Genomic DNA, 21878 nt, shown 5'->3' with positions numbered 1-21878 from the left:
AACAAGCTTTTTATACCGCTGCTTCGGCAAAATTCCAGCTCTTAAAACTAAGTCTAGATACAGATTCCATTTTAGTTTCCCATAAAGCAGTATTGTGATTTATTCAAAGAATCAATTAGCAATTAAGTTCTTGGTATAAATTGTTCGAATCAGCATTAACATAAATTCGAAAACAAAGGACTTGGTGGCAATTTCAGCTCAGCTCTTCAACTTTTGTTTTGGCCTCTAAGGTTAAGCATTTTATTAGTCGCTTTGGAAAGATTACAGCAAATCCTTTTTGGCCCCACGCGAGGAGGAAATTGAAAGTTGCCCTAATCGCTTTACGAGCTTTTTATGCCCCGTGACTCCACCAACCACGAGCTGCGCTGAAAGTCAAGCCAAGTCAACTATGCTATTGATACCCAGACGAGCAGACAGACAAGGCACTACTACTACAACTACTACAAACCAGGGAACTGAGCCCGTGAAGCACACACTCACCTTGGGCCGTGGGTATGAGCAGCTGGGCACCCTGGACGCCCTGCACCAGCTGTCCGGAGGCAAGAATCAGCTGGGGCATCTGGGCGCTCGCCGGCGGCGCCTGCAAGGAGGGCGGGGGCGAGGCGGTGGCCGCCGCCAGGACATTGGCCAGCGAGGAGGCGCTCAGGGGGTGGTGCGGGGAGCTGCTGCTGCTGGGATTATCCGGCTGCTGCTGCTGTTGGGCGGAGCTGGTGCCGGAGTTGGCGGACGATCCGCCCGAGCCATTGCCGGAACTGCCGCCCTTGGCGGTCTTGCTCTTGCCGCCATTGTGGGTGGGCGAGGTGGGTGCCACCGATGGTCCGGTGGTTGCTACGGGCTCACCGCCCACGCTGAGGTTCAACGGCGAATTGAACACCGAGGCGGCTAATCCTTGAAGACTTGCTAGTGCGGCGGCCGTGGCGGGATGGTGATGGTGGTGCTGGTGCCCATGATGCGGATGCGGATGCTGCTGCTGCTGCTGTTGCTGCTGCTGTAGCGTGGCCAAATTTTGTAATTTTTGCAAATTTATCATGTCTTGCACTGTGGGATTTTGAACAAGAGTCACACAAAATGTTGTCATTAGTTTTTGTTGCAAACTCCTTGCCGAATTGGTGGAGGGAAGTTGGGGGAGAGGCTTGGGGTTTGGATTGCCTGCCAGCACTAATTGCCAGTTTACTTTGGCCCTGGCCGGGTTTTTGGGGATAAATGACTGTGTCGGGGCGGAACTCAAGGATGGAAACTCGCAGTGCAAAGAAGTCTTAGATAAATTATAGAAAATTAGTCTGAGGGAATTAGAGCGTTAAATGCAAATGCAGCCAAATAAGGTTAGCCGTATATGTCGAGTGCACATAAAACCAGTGTCCTTTTGATCATTGTTGTTACTTGAAACAAATACAATTTAGAACTGAAACAAATTAATCAATGCCAAGCTAGCAAACAACTACATCGTTGCCTAATTTTTTTAATGCGGTAGGGTGTATATACATATATATTGAAAGTAGTGGAATATTTTAGTATGTCCGATTACTTAAGATTTCCAATTCAAATTCTGAAATATGAAATGGTCAAATTGAATAATCCAAAGTACTTGACACTTGATTTCAATGCGTAACTCGATCGGCATATATGCACTATAATCTTTTGATAAACTATTGAGCTGGTTCAAAATATCGTAATATTAGTATTTAAATGGGAAATGGCAACCGTTTCCATCCTTGACAGTGAGTCCTTTGTGTGTGCTGCTGTTTGGCTTTCGATATGTACTCACTAGTTCCGTTCAGATGGGCCGCAAACGCCTTGGCCTGAGCCTGTTCCTCTCGCCGCAGCCGCATGACCTCCGCCGACTGTTCCTCCGCCTCGCCCTCTCCTTCGCCCTCGCCCTCGTTCTCGTCCTCCTCGCCATCGATCTGCATGGGCAGCGGAAGGGGCAGGGGCATGGGCGGCGGGGAGTGCTGGTTGGCCAGGGAGGCCGCCTTCGCCGCCAGATTCTTGTAGAACTCCAGCTCCTTGACGTGATCCTTGCTGTCGAACGGTGAGTGGGAGTGGGAGTGCGAAGGGGGCGGCGGCGAAAGGAGGGCATGGCCGTCCGTGATCTCCATTTCATCGTCGTTATTGTTGCTCCGACTGCTGTGGTGGGGATGGTGGTGGTGGTGATGGTGGTGGTGCAGGGAGTGGGCGTGGCTGCTGCTACTGGGCGAATGTATCTTGTGGCAGCTGATTTCCTTGTCAAAGTCCTGAAAAGAACAGAGAAATTAATAACATTGTTTTTATTCGGGATTTTCAGATGAATTTCAATCCCATTTGGCTGAGTAACTGCGCGGGGCATTCTAAATGTAGCTATCAGATGAAATTTGGTTCTGTTAATTAATATTCACTTCGCATTTCATTTAAGAACCTTTTCGCTTGCGTGAATCCCAGCGTTCCTCTGGCTAAATTCAATTATATTTTTGCAATTAATGCCGTGTCAATTGTTCTGCAGAAATCCATACCCAAAAGCTAATGACGAGTCCTGAATCCGCATTCATTGTTTGCTGATTGGATTATATATTTAAGCGATGGCATTTTCGGACTCGTGTTACATTTCATTTGTGACAGTCGAGGCGACACACACACACACTCTGGGCGTGTTAATAAGTTAATTTAATTTTTGTTGTAATTGTCATCGCACATTTATTGTTTGGCATTTTGATCTGCCATTGCGGATGAGCTGGCCAATTTATGCAAATTTAATTGGTTGCAATTGTTGCGATTCCAGCAGCCACAAATGGGGGCGCAGCAAAGTGTCAATATGAACTTGATTAGCCGTTTAAACGATCAAGTGGCATCATTTGCCTCTTTAAATTACATCTCCCTGCAAACTTGTGTTTAAAGTGCCCAGCTCGCAGGAGAATCCACGGAAAATGGGTGGTTAGGTAAACCAATATAATTATTGGCAATTAATGCTGGCGACGCCAAATGCGCTTAGAGAGGGAACTTGGGGCGGAACATTAATGCCAGGACAAACGCAGGAGCAGGACCCTTCTTGCGCCGTGGCGGAGCTTCAATTAAATTTTATTTGCATAGGAAATTAACATAATTGTAGTGCAAAATACGGACCCAAAAAAAAAAAGCTGGGAAAAATGCTAAAATCGAAAAAAGGAGGGACCCAAGGAAAAGCAATAAAAGTAAGCACTAAACGTGACGGCAGCGAAGGTAAAGTGTTAAAAAAATATTATGCAAATAAATAGGAATGTTTGGTGGGTGTTGCAAGTGCGGCAATTAAACGGAATTTCTCCTGACCAGCCAATGAGAATGATTTTTATCAGCCAACGGGGTAGACCTTATGGTCTATCAATCATCTAACTAACCAGCACTGTAGAAGTGGACATTAATTAAAGCACTTGATAAATTTCTCTGCAACGTGCTGCAAATTCATTAAAAATTGACGTTTATTGGCGCCGTCAGCAGCACAACAGCAACTACTTAAACAGTGGCGGAAAAAAGAGAAGCAGTCCTGCCAGGACGAAGCAAGTTAATGTCATTGAACAGCAAATCGAACTAAATTTATGACACGCCGAGAACGAGAGTGTATGAAAAAGGAAAAGAACTCCCAACACTGCCAACGTTAATGTCCTGCGAGTGTCCCCGTGTTTTTTTACGCTTCTCTCTGTGCCCGTGTGTGTGTGTCTGTGCATATGTGTGTGTGCATGTCCTTTATGCAAACAGGCGGCAAACAGACGGCCGCTGACAGCCACTATGGCCCACCCACACACTCGCACACGAGTAGTTGGGAGTCCACTGATGTGCAATGAATTAACTTTTCAACATATTTACCCGCGCTCAATCGAAAGGACTTGTGTGTCCCTACGGCTACAGCTGCATTGCCGCTAAAAGTTGAAGAACAAAAAGTGGCCACCATAATGAGCCACCGACGCTGTCTCCCGCCTTTTGTGCCCGGCAGTTCTATTTTTGTAGCCTCGCAAATGAGCGGAAATTAAAAACTGATTTAGCATTGGAAAGCTGAAAAGCGAACTTTCCCACTCCGCTGCACTGCGGAATCAAGGCGGTTTGATCAAGGTTTTTGCATCTAATGGTTAACAAAACCTTACAGGCTCGATTCAAGGGCCTCCAAAATAGGTTGCTATACATTTATAACATTTATTCAAAACTACAGCCACCAAAATGTGTAAAATTGGCTGAAATTCAGCTGTGAATAAATTCTAAATTAACTCTGTTTTAGGTAAAGCAACGACTGATAGTGGATTCTTCAGGACAAATTTAAAGACGCATCTTAGTTTGTACGCCATTTAAAGGAATTATAATAAATACATTCAGATACAACCCCGTAGTTACGTCTTGTTTCCACATTCAGTTTTGGACGGGAAAGGTAGCCATTTCATTTGCAAACCATATAGGTACGAATATGCAACTCCTCCCCCGAATCGTCGACACAATCGTCTCCGTTCAGATTCGGACAGTGAAGCCCACTTAAAGCCGCCCAACAATCGGCTGGGCATCAACGTTTCCCTTTGGCTGCCGTTTTGCTGTTTTTGTTGTGCCGCCGTCAAAAAAATAGAAAATGAATTGAATTATTGCAAAGAGCAAGAGATGCTCGCCATTGTGGATGGGGACGGGGGGCTTTATCCTGCAGGAAGGGGATTGGGTAAGGGGCGTGGATGAGGAAGGGAATGGGGCTGGGGCTGGGCAGCGGGCACTTGACAGCCTCGAATGTGATAAGCAAAAGCCCGTCGCGAAATGGAAAACGCGATGGCAGCCTTTGGTTTTCTTCTTATTATGCTCCTGCACCTCCCTCCTCATCGTGTCTTCTCTGTCTCCACAGCACTCGTGCTGTCTCTTTCGCTGTCTGTGTTTTTTATGTAGCATGCTTTTGAGCGCGACGCGAAATTATAATTCACACATGTGACCAACCAGGCGGAGTGGGGCACTGGGTGCTGGACCCTGGGCGGTGGGTGCTCGTCCATTCGCCTGTGGGTGGTTGGGTGGTGGACAGTAAAAAAATGCAATTGCCAAAAAGTAGCCGGCAAAAAGAAAGCGAAAACGAGGAGCAAGTCGACGTAGTCGAACGGTTGCGTTGCTTGTTTGCTTTAATTGCAAATGGCATTTTTTCCCGGGGATCCGAAGGGGCATTAAAAAGGGGCAGGAGGATGTGGATGTGGATGTGGAAGTGGCGGACATGCACGTTACAAGCTGACCAGCCCCACCACCACCACCCCTACTTGCTCCACCAGCACCGCCAGCACAGGGAGGCTGGCTCATAAATTGTCGAAAAATATTTGACTTGTTCTATTTTTGGTCACCCCAGGCCCATCCAGCAAACAGTGCCTGCTGTGGCCAGCAATATGCTTCAGCGGCTCCCCTTTTCCCCGCCCCTGGAAAACATTTATGAGTGGTCGACATGGCGGAAGGGGTGTGCTGGGGCCTTGCACTTTTGCATACTTAATGCTTTGTTTAATGCAAATGCACATAATTTCATCACCCACAGTGGGAGTGTGTGTGTGTATGTGTAGTTTTCTTTTATGCTTCTTTTGCCGAGATGCGAAAATATTTTTCAATTAATATTTATGTTGCTTTATGTGCCTGAATTGATAATTTTCCCATTGGTGACTCGAAAACGAATCCGAATGGTTTGCTAAACTGCTTGGGAGTTGCGGTGGCCGGTGCGATGTTGGATTCGTGTATCGATTATGTGGCATTTCTGAAGTTCTTCATTATAATTATTATCATTATATATTATATACACACAATTATCTTTCAGAAGGGTATTTCTAAGTATTAAAATGTTAAAATTTTATTTTATTTTATTTCTTAATAAAGACTAAAGATTTTCAATGATATTTCTTTAGACATATATAAAAATTGTAGAAAATGCATTTATTACTTTTATTCTACTATGTGTTGCAATAAAGATTGATGACATTGATTAAGTTCAGAATAACGTTTAAAATTCGATGCCTTTTTGTCCAATCTGTCGAGAATCAGCCTTTAAATCGCTCCGTTGACTCTCTAAACAAATTAGAAGAGGCCATCAATTTTTTATGCGACGTCGATTTCTTGCACAATATTGCCGGGGCACAGAGTGTCGATAAAGGGATAAGTTGCACCTGCAGGCGGGAACCCGGTTGCACCAGCCACCACCCACAACCCACCACCCACTCTGCTGCAAACAAAAGCTGCACGCTGCAGACATTGCAATTTGGGCGAAAATTCGTCTGTTTCTATGTACCACCGGCACGTGGGCATGTATCGGCTGTATCGGCTCTATCGAAACGATGTGTATATATATATCGGCAGATGTGGATTTTCCATATAAGGACAGAGCGCAGCTGACAGTCGCATGGCGAATGAGGGAAAGAAAACAAAAAACGAAGCAAAACAAAACAACGGCGAAGCACAAAAACCAAAACAAAAATGTGTAAAAAATGATGAACGACGGGAGGAGTTCAGTTGGAAAATGGAGCAAAACAAAAACAGGAAAAAATAAGAGGCAGGATCAGGGTAGGTCCTGCTGGTCCATCAGCAGCAGGAGCAGGAGCAACAGCAGCAACATCAATGGGCGCGCCACTCAATCAACCCCACTTGGCAGAAAGTGGGTGGCTGGTGGGTGGCTAGTGGGTGGCTCGTGGGTGGTGGTGGCTCTCCGCTTGACAACAATGAAGGCCAAGCATTGTCCAGGACTCCGGGGACCACTCATCCAAGCCACCCCTGCTTCGCCTCCCCTCCTCCTCAGTTGGTGTGTTTGTGTGCGAGCCTGTCCCAATTTTTTTACGTTTTTCCGTTTGTCCGTTTACTCCATTTTTTCCACTTTTTGTGTGCCTTTAATTTTGCTTTCCTCTCTCTCCCTCGTTCGCTGGCTGATTTTTTACGGCCCGGTCGCCTGCTACAGCTTTCTGACTGCTTGGTCGCTGGTCAGCCGCAGTTATTCTTTGGGGGCGCCGAGCGCTGGACATTGGGGCGCAATCCTGCAGCGGTCACTGGTCACCGCTCTGGTCAAATGAATGCAATTGTACGGGTGTACGCATTACTTGCCCGCCCCACCGAACCGAGTGCCCCGCTCCTTTGGGCCGCGCGTGGACCGAGCATAAATCCTGAGCCCCTCGGACTGCAGCCTGGCAACGGCAGACCATCACCAACCACCACCCACCACCCACCACCCACCAAGCACCACCCTCCGCCCAGCATCCCAATGAAATAATATCGAAGCCCCCACCACGGAAAAGCTTCGCACTTTTGCTTGCTTTTCACTTTTGGCGGCACACTTCTTTTTTTGGCCATTTCTTCTCGCCCGAAAATAAAAAGTAAAAGTTGCGCCACCCACCACCCACTTCTTCTTGGCCATCGACTTTGCCTGGTCAGCGAGTGGGTGGTGCGGTGGTGGCGCTGATGGGGGTGGTGTTGGTGGCTCGGAAAGTCCTGGTGTCTGTCGCGGCATTTATTGCCGCAATGTAGCCCCAGGGAGCTGATTCGCTCGCCCCTCCGCTGCTCATTTGCATCACAATTTTTAATTGGAATTGGCGCTAGAGATGGCCAACGATCGGGGGTCAAAGGAGTTCGGAGTGAAGGCTTAGCCTGGCCGACAATTGAAGGGCCAAGCTGCAAAACAATTATTTATCACCTTGCTTTGATGGCAAAAATAGATTTTCTCCGACGACCATTTTAAAAACGAAGAGCAAAAGTATTCCGCCGAGTGTATACCATCATGATGAGGCACTTCAGTTGCTGGGAATTGGCATTTACCAGTTAGGGATTTTAACCGAATATCAATTAAACAAAATACTTGGATGGCTCTGTGTTTACACATACAACTGGAATCTACAATCACATCTAATCAGGGCACTTATCTAAAATCCATTATATTGCTTAGGCTGGAGTAAATACGAGTTTAGGAGACTTCTTGTATAGTCGTGCAAATCTGCTACCTGTGCATATCCTTTTTAACAATGCTTTTATTGTTTTATATATGAATGATTAATTTAATATCTTTACTCAAAGATATTTCACGACTGTCTCTAGAATTAAAAATCCCGGTGTCCTTTTAAAAATACTCTCCCGCTGTTACCGTTTTACCTTTGGGAGCGAAGGCCTCCTTGAACCCCATTGAATCACGCACCCTCCGGCCAAAGTCCTGCGCCCATTGTCCTGCGCCTGTTGCCTTGTTCTGCTGTTTTTGCCAGTTTTTCGGATACAATTGTTTTGTTGACTTTTTTAGTGTTGCCCCCTTGTGCTGTCGATCCTGCCACCATTGTCGCATGCTCCATCGCATCCCGTTGGCCGCAGCATTGTTTGCTGTTTGTCTGCCACTGTCTCCTCCTTATTGGCCATACGTGCCCCTGTTATTCTTATTTTTAGGCAACCGTCGAGAAAGCACACACAAGTTTGCCGTTTTTGTGTCACTTTTTTCGTGGCGCTCACATGTGTGCGAGCGAGTGCTAACGCTTTTCCTCTACATTTCTCATTCGCTGCTGCGTTTCCATCAAGAAAACGAAAAAGTAACATTTTTGCGGGCCTCGCTGATTGGTTGCACCCACCGCTCATCTCGGAGCTTTTCCCGCCCCCACCAGTGCCCCTCTTCCATTTCCATTTTCCCATCACTGCAGGAACAACACATTTTTTGTTTTAGCCGTAGAGAAACACACCCGTTTTATTGCCTCTGCGATGTTGGTGGGTGGCGCTGCTGTTGGACCCACTTGGTTGGGTGATGGTGGTGGGGTAGTGCCATTTCAGCTACTCACCGGAAGCATCTTTGTGTGTACCCACCGATAAGAATACTGGCTAAGTGCGTGATATGAGGCTGAAAGCGATGACATTCCTTTAATAAAGGATACAGTTCCAAGGTAAGCTGAGAGTAACCTTCTTCACTGGATTTGTGAGGCATTCTAATATCTATCTATATGTTCTTAGATTACTATAATAATTTATAGCATACTATTTCGGTTACTGGTTTAAGGGTTCTTTAAGAATTACTCGTGTAAGCATTGAATAAACATCAGTGTCATGATGCTCTTTACTATTTGCATAGTTAGTACCAACACAATCAATTAAGTTGTTACACCATTTTGAGGAGATATCGACATAGCCTTTTCTAGATCGAATCCGATTTCTTTGGAGTTATGTCTTCAAAAGTTAATTACTTTGCGCTGGCATATTTTCACCATGTTCCTGGCTACTTGAACAAGCCACACTTTGGCTAGTTTTGCCCCCGCAACTCTTTGGAATTAATATTCGTATTTTCAATTACCACTGACACTTGTCTACGGCAGCCGAGCCCAAGTGGGGTTCCCCTCCTTGTCCCTTCTCCTGATCACACCACCGAGGAGAGCCTACCAGCGTTTCTGTTGTTGTCATGGACATCACACACGCCCTATTCCAATCCCCATCGCTAGTCCAATGCGGAATGTAAAATGTCATTACCGCTGACATAAATGAATAGCTGCATTCATTGCATTTGGCAGCAGCGCCGAGAAAGAAAGAGACGGACGCACACGGCCAGTGAGAGAGAGAGAGAGAGAGAGCGATACCTGGCTGCCTTGGCTTCCATCTTAGATTGTTGTAATGGCCGCATTAGCGTTAATTAAAGCCAAGTTGCTCGTGTATGCATAAGTTGGACATGAATGAACTGCCCGAGCCATGACAACTGAAAGGAATGTTATCGATGGTACTGCAAATGGGTGAGTTTCAATGGGGTATTTACTTGGGTGAAGCCAGTGTTATGCTACAAAGATAATACTCAAATATAAAAGGTGCAGAACGGAGGAAAATATTTTATTGAAATTTAAATTTGCATTTGCAAGTGTAGTCGGTTCACAGGTAAGTACTTCTCTCCGTCGTACCAATAGTTCGTTGATTATAGTTTTTGATGAAGCCAAAGTGCTGTTCTTAAAATTAACCCCATTCAAGTGGAAAATGAGCCAGCCGAACTAGAAAGCCGGCACATCTTTTTGGTTCCCTTAAACCCTCTTGACCCCAAGCAAACCCCATCCACCCCTCCCGGACTTTGACTAGGACCAGCAGCATGTGGAAAATGGGGAGACCGGCTAACGTGCAACTCATATAACATTTCTAATTAAAATTTTGTGCAGAGCTCCCGCCTAAGCCCCCATCGGAAGAAAGGTTATTAACATATTTGCCATAACCAGGGGGCGGCATTTATGGGGGTGTGAGTATGGGTGTAAGTGTGTGAGCGAGTGTTTGCTATTTGTCCAAGCTGTTGGCCATTAGTTTGGCATGCAATCCGGCAACTTGTCCGAAAAAGTGAGTTCGAAATCGGTGCGGCCATTAGGGCAGAGGCGACATGTATGCATGCATGGGTGCCTAAGTAGCTGCGCTGTCTTCATTAAAAATTTTGCACCGCCATACCTCTCATTTGCCAGCAGTCCTAACGATACACTGAGGAAAACTGTAGAGAAGAGTGGCCGAAAACCTTTTTAATACATACATCGTGGATTATAATTTAGTAAGTATAAGGGGAAATGTTTGACAAATTTTGACAATTACTCAAACATCTAGCATACTGTCATGTAAATTAAAACATTGCAGAATTTAAGCAATTTTGAAAAGTGCAGCTCTAGGAGTTGCAGTGTGCTGGCCTCCCGCTCCTTGCCTCAAAGGGCAACAACAAATCGGGCTTCATTCCTAATTTAAATGCAAATGAGATTCATTTGACGACGACGTCGTCCAGGCTGCAGCCATGGCCCTGCTTGGGCGACCCCGCCCACCTCACTCACCCACTTGGTCAATGCCACACGCACACATACACACACACACAAACCCTTGCACAGACAGCGGGGCAGACACATGAGTCTGCTGGGCTTTCTCCTTCTCCGGGGACCCCCGTATCTGAATCCTGGGCTTTCTCCACGCCAGCGAGTGTGTTTTCTTTCGGGTGGGCATCTGCATTTATGCAAGTAGCTTAAATGGCTACAAAATGCGTTGCTTTGGCGAGATTTGTAGCATACATTAGGGCGGTGTTGCATGTGCCAGAGTTGCACGTTGCCCGTCGCTGCAGTGTCAATTTCTGGCTACGCTTAGGCGCAACCTTAAGCTTGGCAATGGCGGCTCTTCCCTTCCCCCTCCCCTCACGACACGTCGGTGCAGAAAAGTCCGGACCACATAATCAGGCTGGGAAATTGCAGTGCCTTTTTGGTTTCTTGATTAGTGCTGCCGCACTGCTGTGGCCGCCGTGGTCTGCTAATTTGGGTAAATTCGCAAACACCTTGAGAACATTTAGCAGTCCAATCAAACCGTTATCCAAGTAAATATTTCCCCAGCCGCTTTGTATATAGCCAGGGAAAAAGTTATTACTCATGCGCCACGTTGCACTGAGCACCAATCAATATGCAGGCTATCAAATATTTAAACTAAAACTACAAAATAACAAAAATGGCTACGAAAATTTAACTCATGCGTGCGAGTGAGACGGTGCGTTGGAGAGTGAGACAGAGCACGCCCCGACAAAGGGATTTTAATTGAGTGCAATGGCATGTGAGCGATATGTGCAGTAGGAAAATGCAGAGCGAGACAGCCGATAAGGGAGACAAAGACGAAATCCAAGCAATACTATCCAATATTCTTTCACATCCACATCCACATGCACACCCAAGCCCCAATGTCCGTATGTGTGTGGTCGAAATGCATTTTGAAGTTATGAATACACATATATCCTGTTGATTTTTGAAATTATCAAGTCTTAAAACACACACACCGCCAGATTGTTGGGAAAGTGGGTGGCCAAATGGGCGGCCATTTCCCTGGCCTGTGTTTGTGGCCGTTTTTTGCATGAATTATTAAATGCTGTGTAATTTATTTGATTGTGATTGTGCCTGTGTGCTGGCTGCCTGCATTCGTAGTGGTCTGTATTTATTGCACTTAACTGCTTGGGGTTACGTGTAACAGGGCCTCTTTCCCCCGATTTGTTGAAATCTTATGCATTTGTCATGAATTCGAAATATTTTCGGCTGGCTTGGCTCGTTTACTCTTCCCTTCCCTGCATGTGTGATTGTGTTAGTGCGCATTTCAAGGATGGCAGGAGTTTGTCTGCGTTGATGGAGCCACGCATCACCCGGAGGCCTCCCAACCACCCAACCACCCAATCGAGCCACAGACCCTTGCTAACTGCATCAACTATTTGTCCATACACATTCGGGTTTTAAGTTATTTCTGCTGCTGCAATTTATTGATCAATATTTTAGCCCAGGCGTTGGTCATTAGTTAGTCTGGTCAGGACATCAAGAAGCACTTAGAGCGAGAGAGATAGGGTTGAGCTGGGCAAAAACTGTACACACAAAGTGCGTAAGATACAATGGAAAGTTTCCTCTGTGATTGCAGCTTATAATCCATTCAATATGCAAGCCGTGAAAGAACTTCTTGCGGTCAAAACAGGCTGCCCCGGCCATTTAATCAATATTTTAATAACTGCTCCATCGATTTTGTGGCTGTAAGCTCTTTCAGCTATTTTCACACCACTGAACTCGATTACCATATAAAAAAAGAAGAAATAACACCAAAGCTCCAGGAATAGGAAATCAAAATGCAATCTAAAGGTGAAGGGTATATAGCTCATATTTGGTTGCCATTAATCAGGCCTTATAGTATCAATTTCTCCGAGTGCCCCCTTGCACGTCAAAATAGCGGTTCCTTTAGTCCTAACAACTCTTTTCACACCATTAGACTTGAGTGTATTGTGCGAAATGTATCCACCTGGGAAGGCAAAGTTTGCAAGCAGTTACACCTGCATATCCATCGCGCTATCCTTATCCCGAACACAATCTAATTAACTGTCATTGTGTTAAAAAGACGCCAAACTGGCAACCAAAAACTCGCGTCCCCGTCCCTTCTCTGCGGCCTGCCATTTGAACAATGACAGCCGACCCCCCTCCCCCACGTCCTTGCAGTAGTTTGCGTGTCAAGTTGGCTCCTTTCAGGAAGCCGCTCCACCAAACCCCACCAGCCCCCTCCCGGTCACGTCATCCGCTGCGCTAATACTAATGCGTTGGCAATAACAAAGGTTGCACATGCTCGCTCCACCAACACCCAAAGTTGCCGAGTTGTTGGCAACTAATCAATAGAGCAAAATTTACGTTTAATTAAAAATGTCTGCGTGTGTAAACCGGGCAGGTGGCAAGTGAAATCAGGTGGGGAGCCTATGCTGGTTAGGTCCTGCTATCGTGACATTAGCCCAACTGTCAGTTGTATAATTGCCTGGCTTAATGTGCAATTAGGCCTAGAACAAGACCTTAGACTAAAACCGTCATCTAGTTGTTTTTTATCTACCTTTACAATATGAATATGTAGGAGCGGAATCGCTTGAACCGTCTTTAAGCTGGCCTTAAAGTATTCGTTGAATCCCAAAACAGGGTAAATGAGTAATTTGAATCCATGGTTCATTAAATGATTGATTAAGGAAATACAAATAAGAATGTTTGATGTCAGACAAGAGCAATGTAGCTGATTTCTGAGAAAAACAAAATCTTCTCGGAATGACCACCCTTGAGAAGGACCTTTTACCTCGCCACTTTATCCACAATTTACACGGGCCATGATAATTTATCGGCAACGAAATACTTTACATAAGGCCCAGCCCGCTCCTAATGTGCCCCCGGCCACCCCATTCGAAGATGAGTCCGAACGATGCCGAATGTAATTAGAAATCCTCAGCAAACATACATATGTGAAGCGCTGCTCCTTCGTCCTGTGTGCTCGAGTGTATATTCGTGTGTGTGGTGGGTGTATTGGGGAGGATGTGAGCATGGGGATGGGAGTGCTGCTGCAGTTGGTTTGATGTTCAAAATGAAGACATTTGAATTTGCGGTTCGGGCTTGAGCACCGTAGGCTATAGATTTTCTTACGACACACGCTCGCACATGCAGGTGTTGTGGGGTGAAAAGTGTTCTGGGTTCCGATGTGTTGAGGGTTATATAATGCAACCACCCACCCACACACACACACACACACACAATATCACCTGCTTTGGCCTTTGTCTGCCCGCTGGCCATGCGAGTGGGTGGTTGGGCGTCATCTCAATATAAACTGCCTTCAACATTTAATTAGTGTGTTTTCGCACACAAGGCCCAGACGTCTATGTGTGTGCGTGAGTATGCAAATGGCGATGGGCGCAACTGTACATGCTCACACACACATATCCTTGCTCTCTTTCTCTCTCCAACGCTCTCTCTGAAGACATTGCTGTTTCGTTGGCTATGCAAATTCCATGCCAACACCTTTTCGGCCAACGACTAAGACAAACTTAAGTGGGCGCAGGGGCGAGACACTCTATAAGACCACTCCCACCCAAAAACACACACACACACACATTATGGCCAGACTCACATACACATGCACAATTGCCTTTTATAATTAATTTTACAGTTAAGTGTATTTCAAGAAAGTTAAATTTACGTAAATTCGAAATTTTGAAAGGCCATTGCCTTGGCCACAACCCACACACACACACACAGCCCCGAGGGTTAAGGCCCTGTTAGCAGTGAGGAGTGAGCGAGAGGGGCAAGGCGGGAAGGAGAGGGTAATACCGCACTAGTGTGCACGTGTGTGTGAGACGTCGCTGCGGCTTGTGTCTGAGACATTTGACTGCTTTTCGGGCTAAGCTTTCCCCTTTCCCAACTCTCTCCTTGGCCGACACAAATTTTATTGAAATTGCCCGGACTCCGTGTGCACTGGACGAGGCAACACTTACATTATGCAATCTAATTATGTCTTGAGCTTCCAGTGTGTGAGTGAGTACGTCAGGACAAAATGGCGTCTTAGCTCATGGGGCTGGGTTAGCCCGGCCAAGAGCAACTTGGCTGGGGACAAACTTGTCGGACAAGTGAAAGACATAACTGCGAAAAATATATGTCTATATAATGAAAATATTTTGGTCGTTTTGAGTTAAATAAGCAAAAGGAAGATTATCAGTATAATGTTACATTATAAGATATTATCGGAACACAAGCCATTTCAAGCTTATTAATATCAGATTGGCAATCCTCAAATGTAGATTAAAAGTATTCTAATGGTATGCTAATATACATTTCGACTTTTCTATATCCCTATTATCTTTTAACTTCCAACAAAAGCTAAATGCACACTTGTTTTTGGTAAAAGCAGTGCAATAACAAAGCCGAAAATAACCTAATCCAAGCTCGACAACAGAACTCGCTGCTGGTCGAAGGAATAGAAAATCAATTTCGTATCCCCAAAACGTCCTCATTAAATTGCTCGCTGTACGACTAATGAAATCATTAAAATTGTTTAAAAGCAAATGCTCGTTGCCCGAGTCGTAGGACAAACACACAAACACACACAGGCGAGAGTATGCAAAATTTATGTGGCAACTAGAAACTATGTTTTGGCAACACGCACACAAACTCTCACACCTATATACGCAGTCGGCAAAGGACATTGCCTTGAGTTAGGATCGGGGCCGAGGACGAGGACAGACAGCAAAAGTTGCCAGCTGAAGGCAGGGGCAAATCCTTAGCAGGGACACCCAGCCACCCCCTGTGACCAGAAACCCCATCCACATCCCCAGTCCCACACCCAAGCCACCACCCACCCCACCCACAACCCCAGCCCCTTTTGGCCGCGTGCGCTACTTAAACCCTTGCCGAAAACTATCCGATTGGGGTTGGGCGCAGTCGGGTGGCCAGACATCCAGAACATGATTTTAGTGTTTTCAAATTTGAATTTTAAACAAGTCATAATATAATTTGGCTAAGCAGAAGCAGCAGCCGGAGCAGCAGAACATCCTGCTCCCCGGTCCATGACTACTTGGCCCAAGTCTGTGTCCACTTGCCGGGCTTTAATCCGCCCAGTTCAGTCAACTCCTTGCCAATCCCCTCGATTGCAACCCTTGCGCGACGGCCATAGAAAATTAGCCGAGGCCCTAGCTCATTTTCCTGCTCGGCGTTTTTCTTGCAGCGCCGAAATTGGGAAATTTAAATTAGATACAAAAGTATCTGCAGACCGGAGGCGGGGCGAGTCTATGCGTGCCAACTATCCACACGAAATATTGTAATTTTCTTGCAACTAAAGACGTAAACGGATATTAGCAGCAAATTAAGCCCTCTGCCCGTCCACTTTTTGGTTGTCCTGCTCCTTTGGTAGCGATGGAAGAAATCCCTTATCGAAAATGCTAATTTGGGTGATTGGTTAAAATCGAAAGAGGATTAATTTTCCAGCGATTAGGCAAGCGCATATTAAGACGTTCTCCATATTTCTGAACTGCTATTCAAGTGAAAAGTAAACGGCTCTAAAATTGTATTGATACAACTTAAAAATACCGAGATTACTAATATTTAAAAATGTCGACGATTTTTGAGGCCTCTAAAATGAAATATATCACTTATTGTAAAAGTGAATTGTTTTTGTTTTTTTTTAATTTAAATATTTCATTATAATACCTTCGATAGTTTTTAATAGACTGTCCCATCTTTAGCCATAATAAGTAAATCGAAACTGCTTCAGCGACAAACTGGGCAGCAGCATTTGCGAATCGGGTTGCTGCTGTCTTGGGCTTTGGTCTGCTAAAAGGGTCCAAGTGTATGGTTTAAATCATACTCGACTTGGCTACATTTTAAATATGCTTCTTCGGGGTGGATGTGGGAGTTGGAGGTCGTGTAGTGGCAGAGCTTGTGGCAGTTGGAGGTGGGTGGACAAGTTGGGGCGTCGGCTCAGTGTGTGGGCGGGCATTTGTGGGGCGTTGTTATCGTCAACTTGGCTGGCAAGCATTCTCCATTCTAATTTCTAATTATTTCTCCATGTGTGTGTGTGTGTTTGTGTGCCTGGGTGTAGTCGCCTGACCAGATGGGTGGGCAGGATGCCGCCCCACCACATCCGTCCGTATGTCTGCCAGTCTGTCCTGCCGTCCGACTGTCTGTCTATGCGAATTAATTAAGTGTTTTCGTGCGCGGGCAAATCCTTTTGCGGTTCAGAAACTTTTGAGGTCTTTGGAGCCAAGGCATATCGCTGGGCCGGTGGGCGGGGGGAAAATCAATTATAAATTAAACATTTATTAAAGAAAGCGCACACATTGCCCCGGGGGCAACGCAACCGCTTCAACACATCCCCACTCTTCCCCATCCAAAATCCCCCATTCTCAAATCCCAGGTTCTTAGCCTGCCTATGCAAATCAGCTGCGGCATAAATAATGCGACATCATTATTTAGACGAAGGTAGGCGCACAACACGAATCCTCTTTTCGGATTCGGATCCAGATCCAGCCAGAACATTTCTGTCGCCAGTCAGCGATCCATCAATTATGTCTGCAGCTGGGGAAGATTCGTCGTCTTCGGAGCTGCGGAGCCGGGCCTTGTCTCATTTCGATTGTCTTCGGGAGAAGGCTCCTTCCGCTCCCCTTTTGATTATGCACATGCATTTCGGCTCGTACATCAAACTCGAACTCGAATAAATGTGACGGCCTGCATGCATTCAAAGTTAAAGGAAATACGAAAAGGGAGAGGGACGTCCAAAAAGCAACAGCCAGGGGAATATGCTGATGGATGCCGGGTATAACTGATTTGTGTGTACTCGTATATATCTGAATTGGTAATTTGCTATAAGCGACTTTAATATGGCACGCAGTTGTACGCCATCTCCGCATCCCCTCTTCGAGACACTTTGCATACTCATCCAGAGTCGGGCAAATGTTTTCGATTTACATGGCTAAGTAGCAACGGTCCAGGTTTTCAAAACCAAAATATATAACACAAAAACTATTTTCGAGCGGCGAGTAAACCAAATGCGCATAACAATCTTATGCAACCAGACTCCATAGTAGCCATGTGTGCATTTAATCCTTCCCCTAGGAGATTGTTATAAATATTTTATTGAATGAAAGATCAATGCTATCTAATTAAATAAATTTAAAAATCATAGTTCGGTTTATTTCTAGTCTGAATTTTACGCACGGTAGAAAAGTTACTTTAACTGGATCGGTTTGGAATATTTAGGTCAACGGAACAAGATACTGAGCGCTGGGATTAGGATTCAAACAGCACTATGGAATTAAGCCCTACTGCCCCCGCAGTTTGGCTTCCGTGGATTTCCTTCGAACTTCTTCAGCTCACGAATCAGGTCACAGGAGCTTGGAACATCTAGGCAGTTGCATTCAACGCCCCGAGGCTTGCGAAGACGAGAGCGGCTGCACTCGGAGAAGGAAGGATAGGGGGCCTTGACTTTGACGCAGTCGGTCTTACGTCTAACGACGTGGCAAGAGACGCTGTCTACGGCCTTACAGCCGGGCATCTTGATTCTAGGGCAGGGTCCTCCCTCCGTGGGGCATTCGACATTCGTGGGACACTCGGCGGATGTCACGAACTTCTTGCGCTTGCGCCTTGGGATCGGCGGACGAATTCCCGCCTCGTAGCAGCAGATCTTCTTGGGCTTTATCTTTATGGGCGGACACTCCACCCAGGTGACCTGGTACTTGCGCGTGGCCTTGTCAGAGATCTTGTAGTAGCATTGGTCGTACGGGGGGAACCGTTCCGCGCAGGGATCGGTGCAGCACTCCGGCGGCTGCTTCACCAGATGATGGAACTGGAAGCCGTCCTCCTTCTTCGGCGGTGGTTTCTTCGCGAACCGGGGGTCTCCACAAGCGGTAAAATTACCGCAACCCTTTCCAGAACTGTCACTGCACTTTGGAGATGGATTGTGGTCCTTTGCGAAAGCGCGATGGCAGACCACGCTCGCAAAGCTGGGTATTACTCGATTTTGGGTTTTCGTTCCAATACTGCGCCACATAGACATGGCTGGATACGGGCTGATATAAATTTCTCGGGGGGGAAAGAAAGGTATCGCTAAATACAACAATCCCGAAACAAAAATGAAAATCCCTCGGCACCGAAAAATGACCAAACTACAAATTTGTAACCGAATACACAATCAGCTCAACGGAGCCGATGTGAATTTTGGAAGAGGCCGAGAGGAACTGGCATACAAAGTTATTCGACATGGCTACATCGCATCGAAGTAAATTTCAAGGCATCCTTTTCAGAATATTATTATATAGAAAGAGGAAATACTCTGTTAGCGCAGAGTACTCCATATTTATACATAAAAGAAAAAAAACCCTACAGTCGTTTTCTCCGTAAATCACATACCACTTATTCTGCTAGTACGAAAATTGTGACGAAATAGATTTACAATTGGTCAAAAATAAACTGAAATCCAAATAAAAACAAGAGCCATTACTCAGCAACATGGGTCAACTTCCGCTGCGTCAATGTCTCTAGAATCTGTATGCTAAACCTTATAGCTTTTATAGTTCCTGAGATCGAGACGTTCATATGGACAGACGGACATGGCCAGACCGACTCGGCTATTGAGTCTGATTAAAGTATATATATTACTTTATGGGGCCGGAAACGCTTCCATCTGATTGTTACATACATTTTTAAACGAATCTAGTATACCCATTTACTCTAAATATAATAATATAATATAAAATAAAATAAAAAGTATAATAAAATTTTCTTCAGCACTTAGGTCGCGAAAAGTATTTGGAGACAGGTTCTGCGGCAAATTCTACCAAAACCATTTTGTGCTGCGCTAACGTCTTTAGAGTCTGGTTGGTCAATCCAACCTGCATACCTTTTTAAGTGCCCGACATGGCCTGATTGGGAATGAACATGTATATAGAGTCGGAAATGCATCCTTCTGCCATTTACTTACGTTTCATCGTATTTAGTATACTCTACTAGTAGCGGGTACGATAATACCATTCCCACAAGTTTGCAAAACTTCATAGATTTTACTATAAATTCTCTAAGATATTTAAAATATGTATATCTTAAGTTATATACTCGTTTCCCTGAAAAGCAAATTGAGATGAGGAAGAGGAACCCTCACAAAAGTGGGGAAAAAAAAGGCACTGCAACTGGTACAACAGGTGTAGCTTAGATATATCTAGAGGTCTTTTAGAATTTGTATTCCAAATTTCCTATAAAGTATGCTGTGAATGCCCACTCCGAGCTGAGGATGTCGGGTTTTAGTTAGTCTACACTCAGTCCTTGGCCTAACATAACATATTTTCGACTATTTTCGGCTTTGTAAAACAAAATTTGGTAAAAAGGTTCAATATGTTGCGAATGTTGCGTCAGAAATGTCGTTCCCTCGTAGATCGGAGCATGCCGTGCCTGGAGTCTTTGGTAAATGCCTGTTCTCTATTCAAGGTCGATTGGTCCAAGAATCTGAGCCAAATCAAAACCCCGGCCGACTGCGTTGGCTCCAGTGTGCTCCGGCAGCACCTGTTACGCCGCAACTACAGCAGTCAGTCTTCCGCCGATGATTGCGGGCGGCCAAAGGATTGCGATCAGGTATCGACCTCCAAGGGCTGTGGTCCTGCTCGGTTCAAGGGCACCATTTGCGATGCAGTCAAGGGCGGTAAGCGCAAGAAGAAGGAAGAGCCCAAGAAGGAAAAGTCCAACAAGCCGAAGCTGCCAGCAAAGATGAGGTCCATGTGGTATATACCCGACTGCGAGTACGTGCCAAAGTGCGATGTGCCAGTGCGGTACGACATCCAGCACTACCGCATATCGGACAAAGAGGCCCGCCAGTACCAGGTGACGTGGAACGAGTGCCCCCGGTTGGTGATCAAGCCCAAGAAGGTGTGCATCCACGCAAAGCGACCGCGTCCGAAGCCCTGCCGCCGTCAGCGGAAGACGGTGGTGGCCACAGCCCGTCCCACGATGCCCATGCTTAATCCCATGGAGTGCAAGAAGGCAGAGGACTCCTCACCCTGTCCGCGCTGGACTCTTCCCTGCTGCAAGCCCGCCCGTATTCCGCCCAGTTGCCACCGAGAACGCCGACCTACCGACTGTACCAAGCGCCCGGCGCCGTATCCCAGCTTCTCAGAATGCAAGCGGGAGGAGCTCACTAACGCACCACCTACAGAGTGCCTATGCCTTCGAGTTCCCATGGCCTGCGAGATGTGGGCGGAGCTGAGGCGAAGGATCGCCCGTGGCAAGGGGGCAGTCCTTAAGTGTGGCGAAACGTAGGCGGCGGCGAAAGCACAGTCATTCGACATCTGGCCACAACATTCCGGTCACTTTTCCAACTCACAATCCACCAAAATTACAGTTTTCCAAAATAGCCAATTCATTCCATTCGCACTCCACAATCCACAATCCACAATCCACACTTTCCAAATTCAAAATGCTGTTAAAACGCTGCGGGAAAACCCTAATGCCAGTCGTCGTCCGATTGGCCAGCTGTGCCAGCTCCAAGGGCGGCACCTCGGACTCCAAGTGCAACTCCAATTCGAAGGATAAATGCAAGCCGGAGCCCAGCTGCAAGCGCTCCGCGAAGAGGAAGAACTGCTCCAAGGTCCCAACACCATTCCCGAGCTACTCGGAGTGCAAGCGAAAACAGACTGACCCTAATCCTTCCAAGGAGTGCGATTGCTGGGACTTTGACAAGTGCTGATCCCCGGCAATTTGGATACCGGAGCTCCGGGGATGTCTCTCGCTTATGGCCCTCCCACATTTTCATTCCATAAGACTGAGGACTCTGTACTCATAATCCCGTTGGTGGCACTGGGAGCCTAGGTGTTTTGTCCATGTCCAACCTTTGCAGTTATCCTGGACGCCTATTATAAAGCTTTAATCCACGTCAAACTGACCGACGTTGAACGAAATACAAGAACTAAAAAAGTTTCAATCATTGATTTTTAATTAACTGGATGGGCAATAGGGTTCCATCAAAGATATTAGAATTTCTAGTGCCTTCGGTTCCATACTCGAATCGATATTTAATAATTCCATATTTAAGCTGCTAATGCAACATCATTTATGTACTAAGGAGTTTAATTTGCAGGCGGCGACCGATTGGTCCCGAAAGGCATATTCTTGTTACTTTTTTAATTTTTGAAAAAATAGTTTTCCGATAATCCG

General features: G+C 46.0%; 3 protein-coding genes across 7 annotated transcripts in view, besides 1 other annotated feature; 1 reads left to right on the top strand and 2 right to left on the bottom strand.

Annotated features, from left to right (window-relative positions):
* Positions 1–21878, bottom strand: part of pdm3 (pou domain motif 3) — a 68791-nt gene that overhangs the window by 6294 nt on the left and 40619 nt on the right. For 3 of the 4 annotated variants that reach the window (NM_001201956.2, NM_001144145.4, NM_001299264.1), the window contains exons 3-4: positions 1766–2231; positions 481–1038 (exon numbers count right to left, since the gene is read on the bottom strand). In NM_001201956.2, the coding sequence (NP_001188885.2) occupies positions 481–1038; positions 1766–2231 (1024 nt within the window). Of the gene's footprint in view, positions 1–480; positions 1039–1765; positions 2232–2392; positions 2618–21878 lie in introns of those variants that run through there. The other variant, NM_136533.2, reaches the window with a different exon arrangement.
* Positions 17845–18914, bottom strand: CG8701 (uncharacterized protein). Its single transcript, NM_136532.3, has one exon. The coding sequence runs from the start codon at positions 18733–18735 to the stop codon at positions 17995–17997; it is 741 nt and encodes a 246-aa protein (NP_610376.1). The 5' UTR covers positions 18736–18914; the 3' UTR covers positions 17845–17994.
* Positions 19204–19397: a mobile genetic element.
* On the top strand, positions 19949–21643 carry CG2127 (uncharacterized protein). Of its 2 annotated transcripts, NM_165607.3 has the most exons (2): positions 19949–20051; positions 20107–21643. In NM_165607.3, the coding sequence occupies exon 2, from the start codon at positions 20115–20117 to the stop codon at positions 20982–20984; it is 870 nt and encodes a 289-aa protein (NP_724676.1). In that variant the 5' UTR covers positions 19949–20051; positions 20107–20114; the 3' UTR covers positions 20985–21643. The 2 variants fall into 2 exon arrangements, with proteins under 2 accessions (NP_724676.1, NP_610375.2); NM_136531.4 differs by having other exon boundaries at positions 19949–21643.

The sequence above is a fragment of the Drosophila melanogaster genome, chromosome 2R, assembly GCF_000001215.4.
Source record: "Drosophila melanogaster chromosome 2R".
Classification (NCBI taxonomy): domain Eukaryota; kingdom Metazoa; phylum Arthropoda; class Insecta; order Diptera; family Drosophilidae; genus Drosophila; species Drosophila melanogaster.
The sequence above is the reverse complement of the archived record's forward strand: the minus strand, read 5'-3'. Positions and strand labels throughout refer to the sequence as shown.

Excerpts from the sequence above, each read along its gene's own strand:
- CG8701 (NM_136532.3), bottom strand. The coding sequence starts at position 18,735 with ATGTCTATGTGGCGCAGTATTGGAACGAAAACCCAAAATCGAGTAATA.
- CG2127 (NM_136531.4), top strand. The coding sequence starts at position 20,067 with ATGTTGCGAATGTTGCGTCAGAAATGTCGTTCCCTCGTAGATCGGAGC.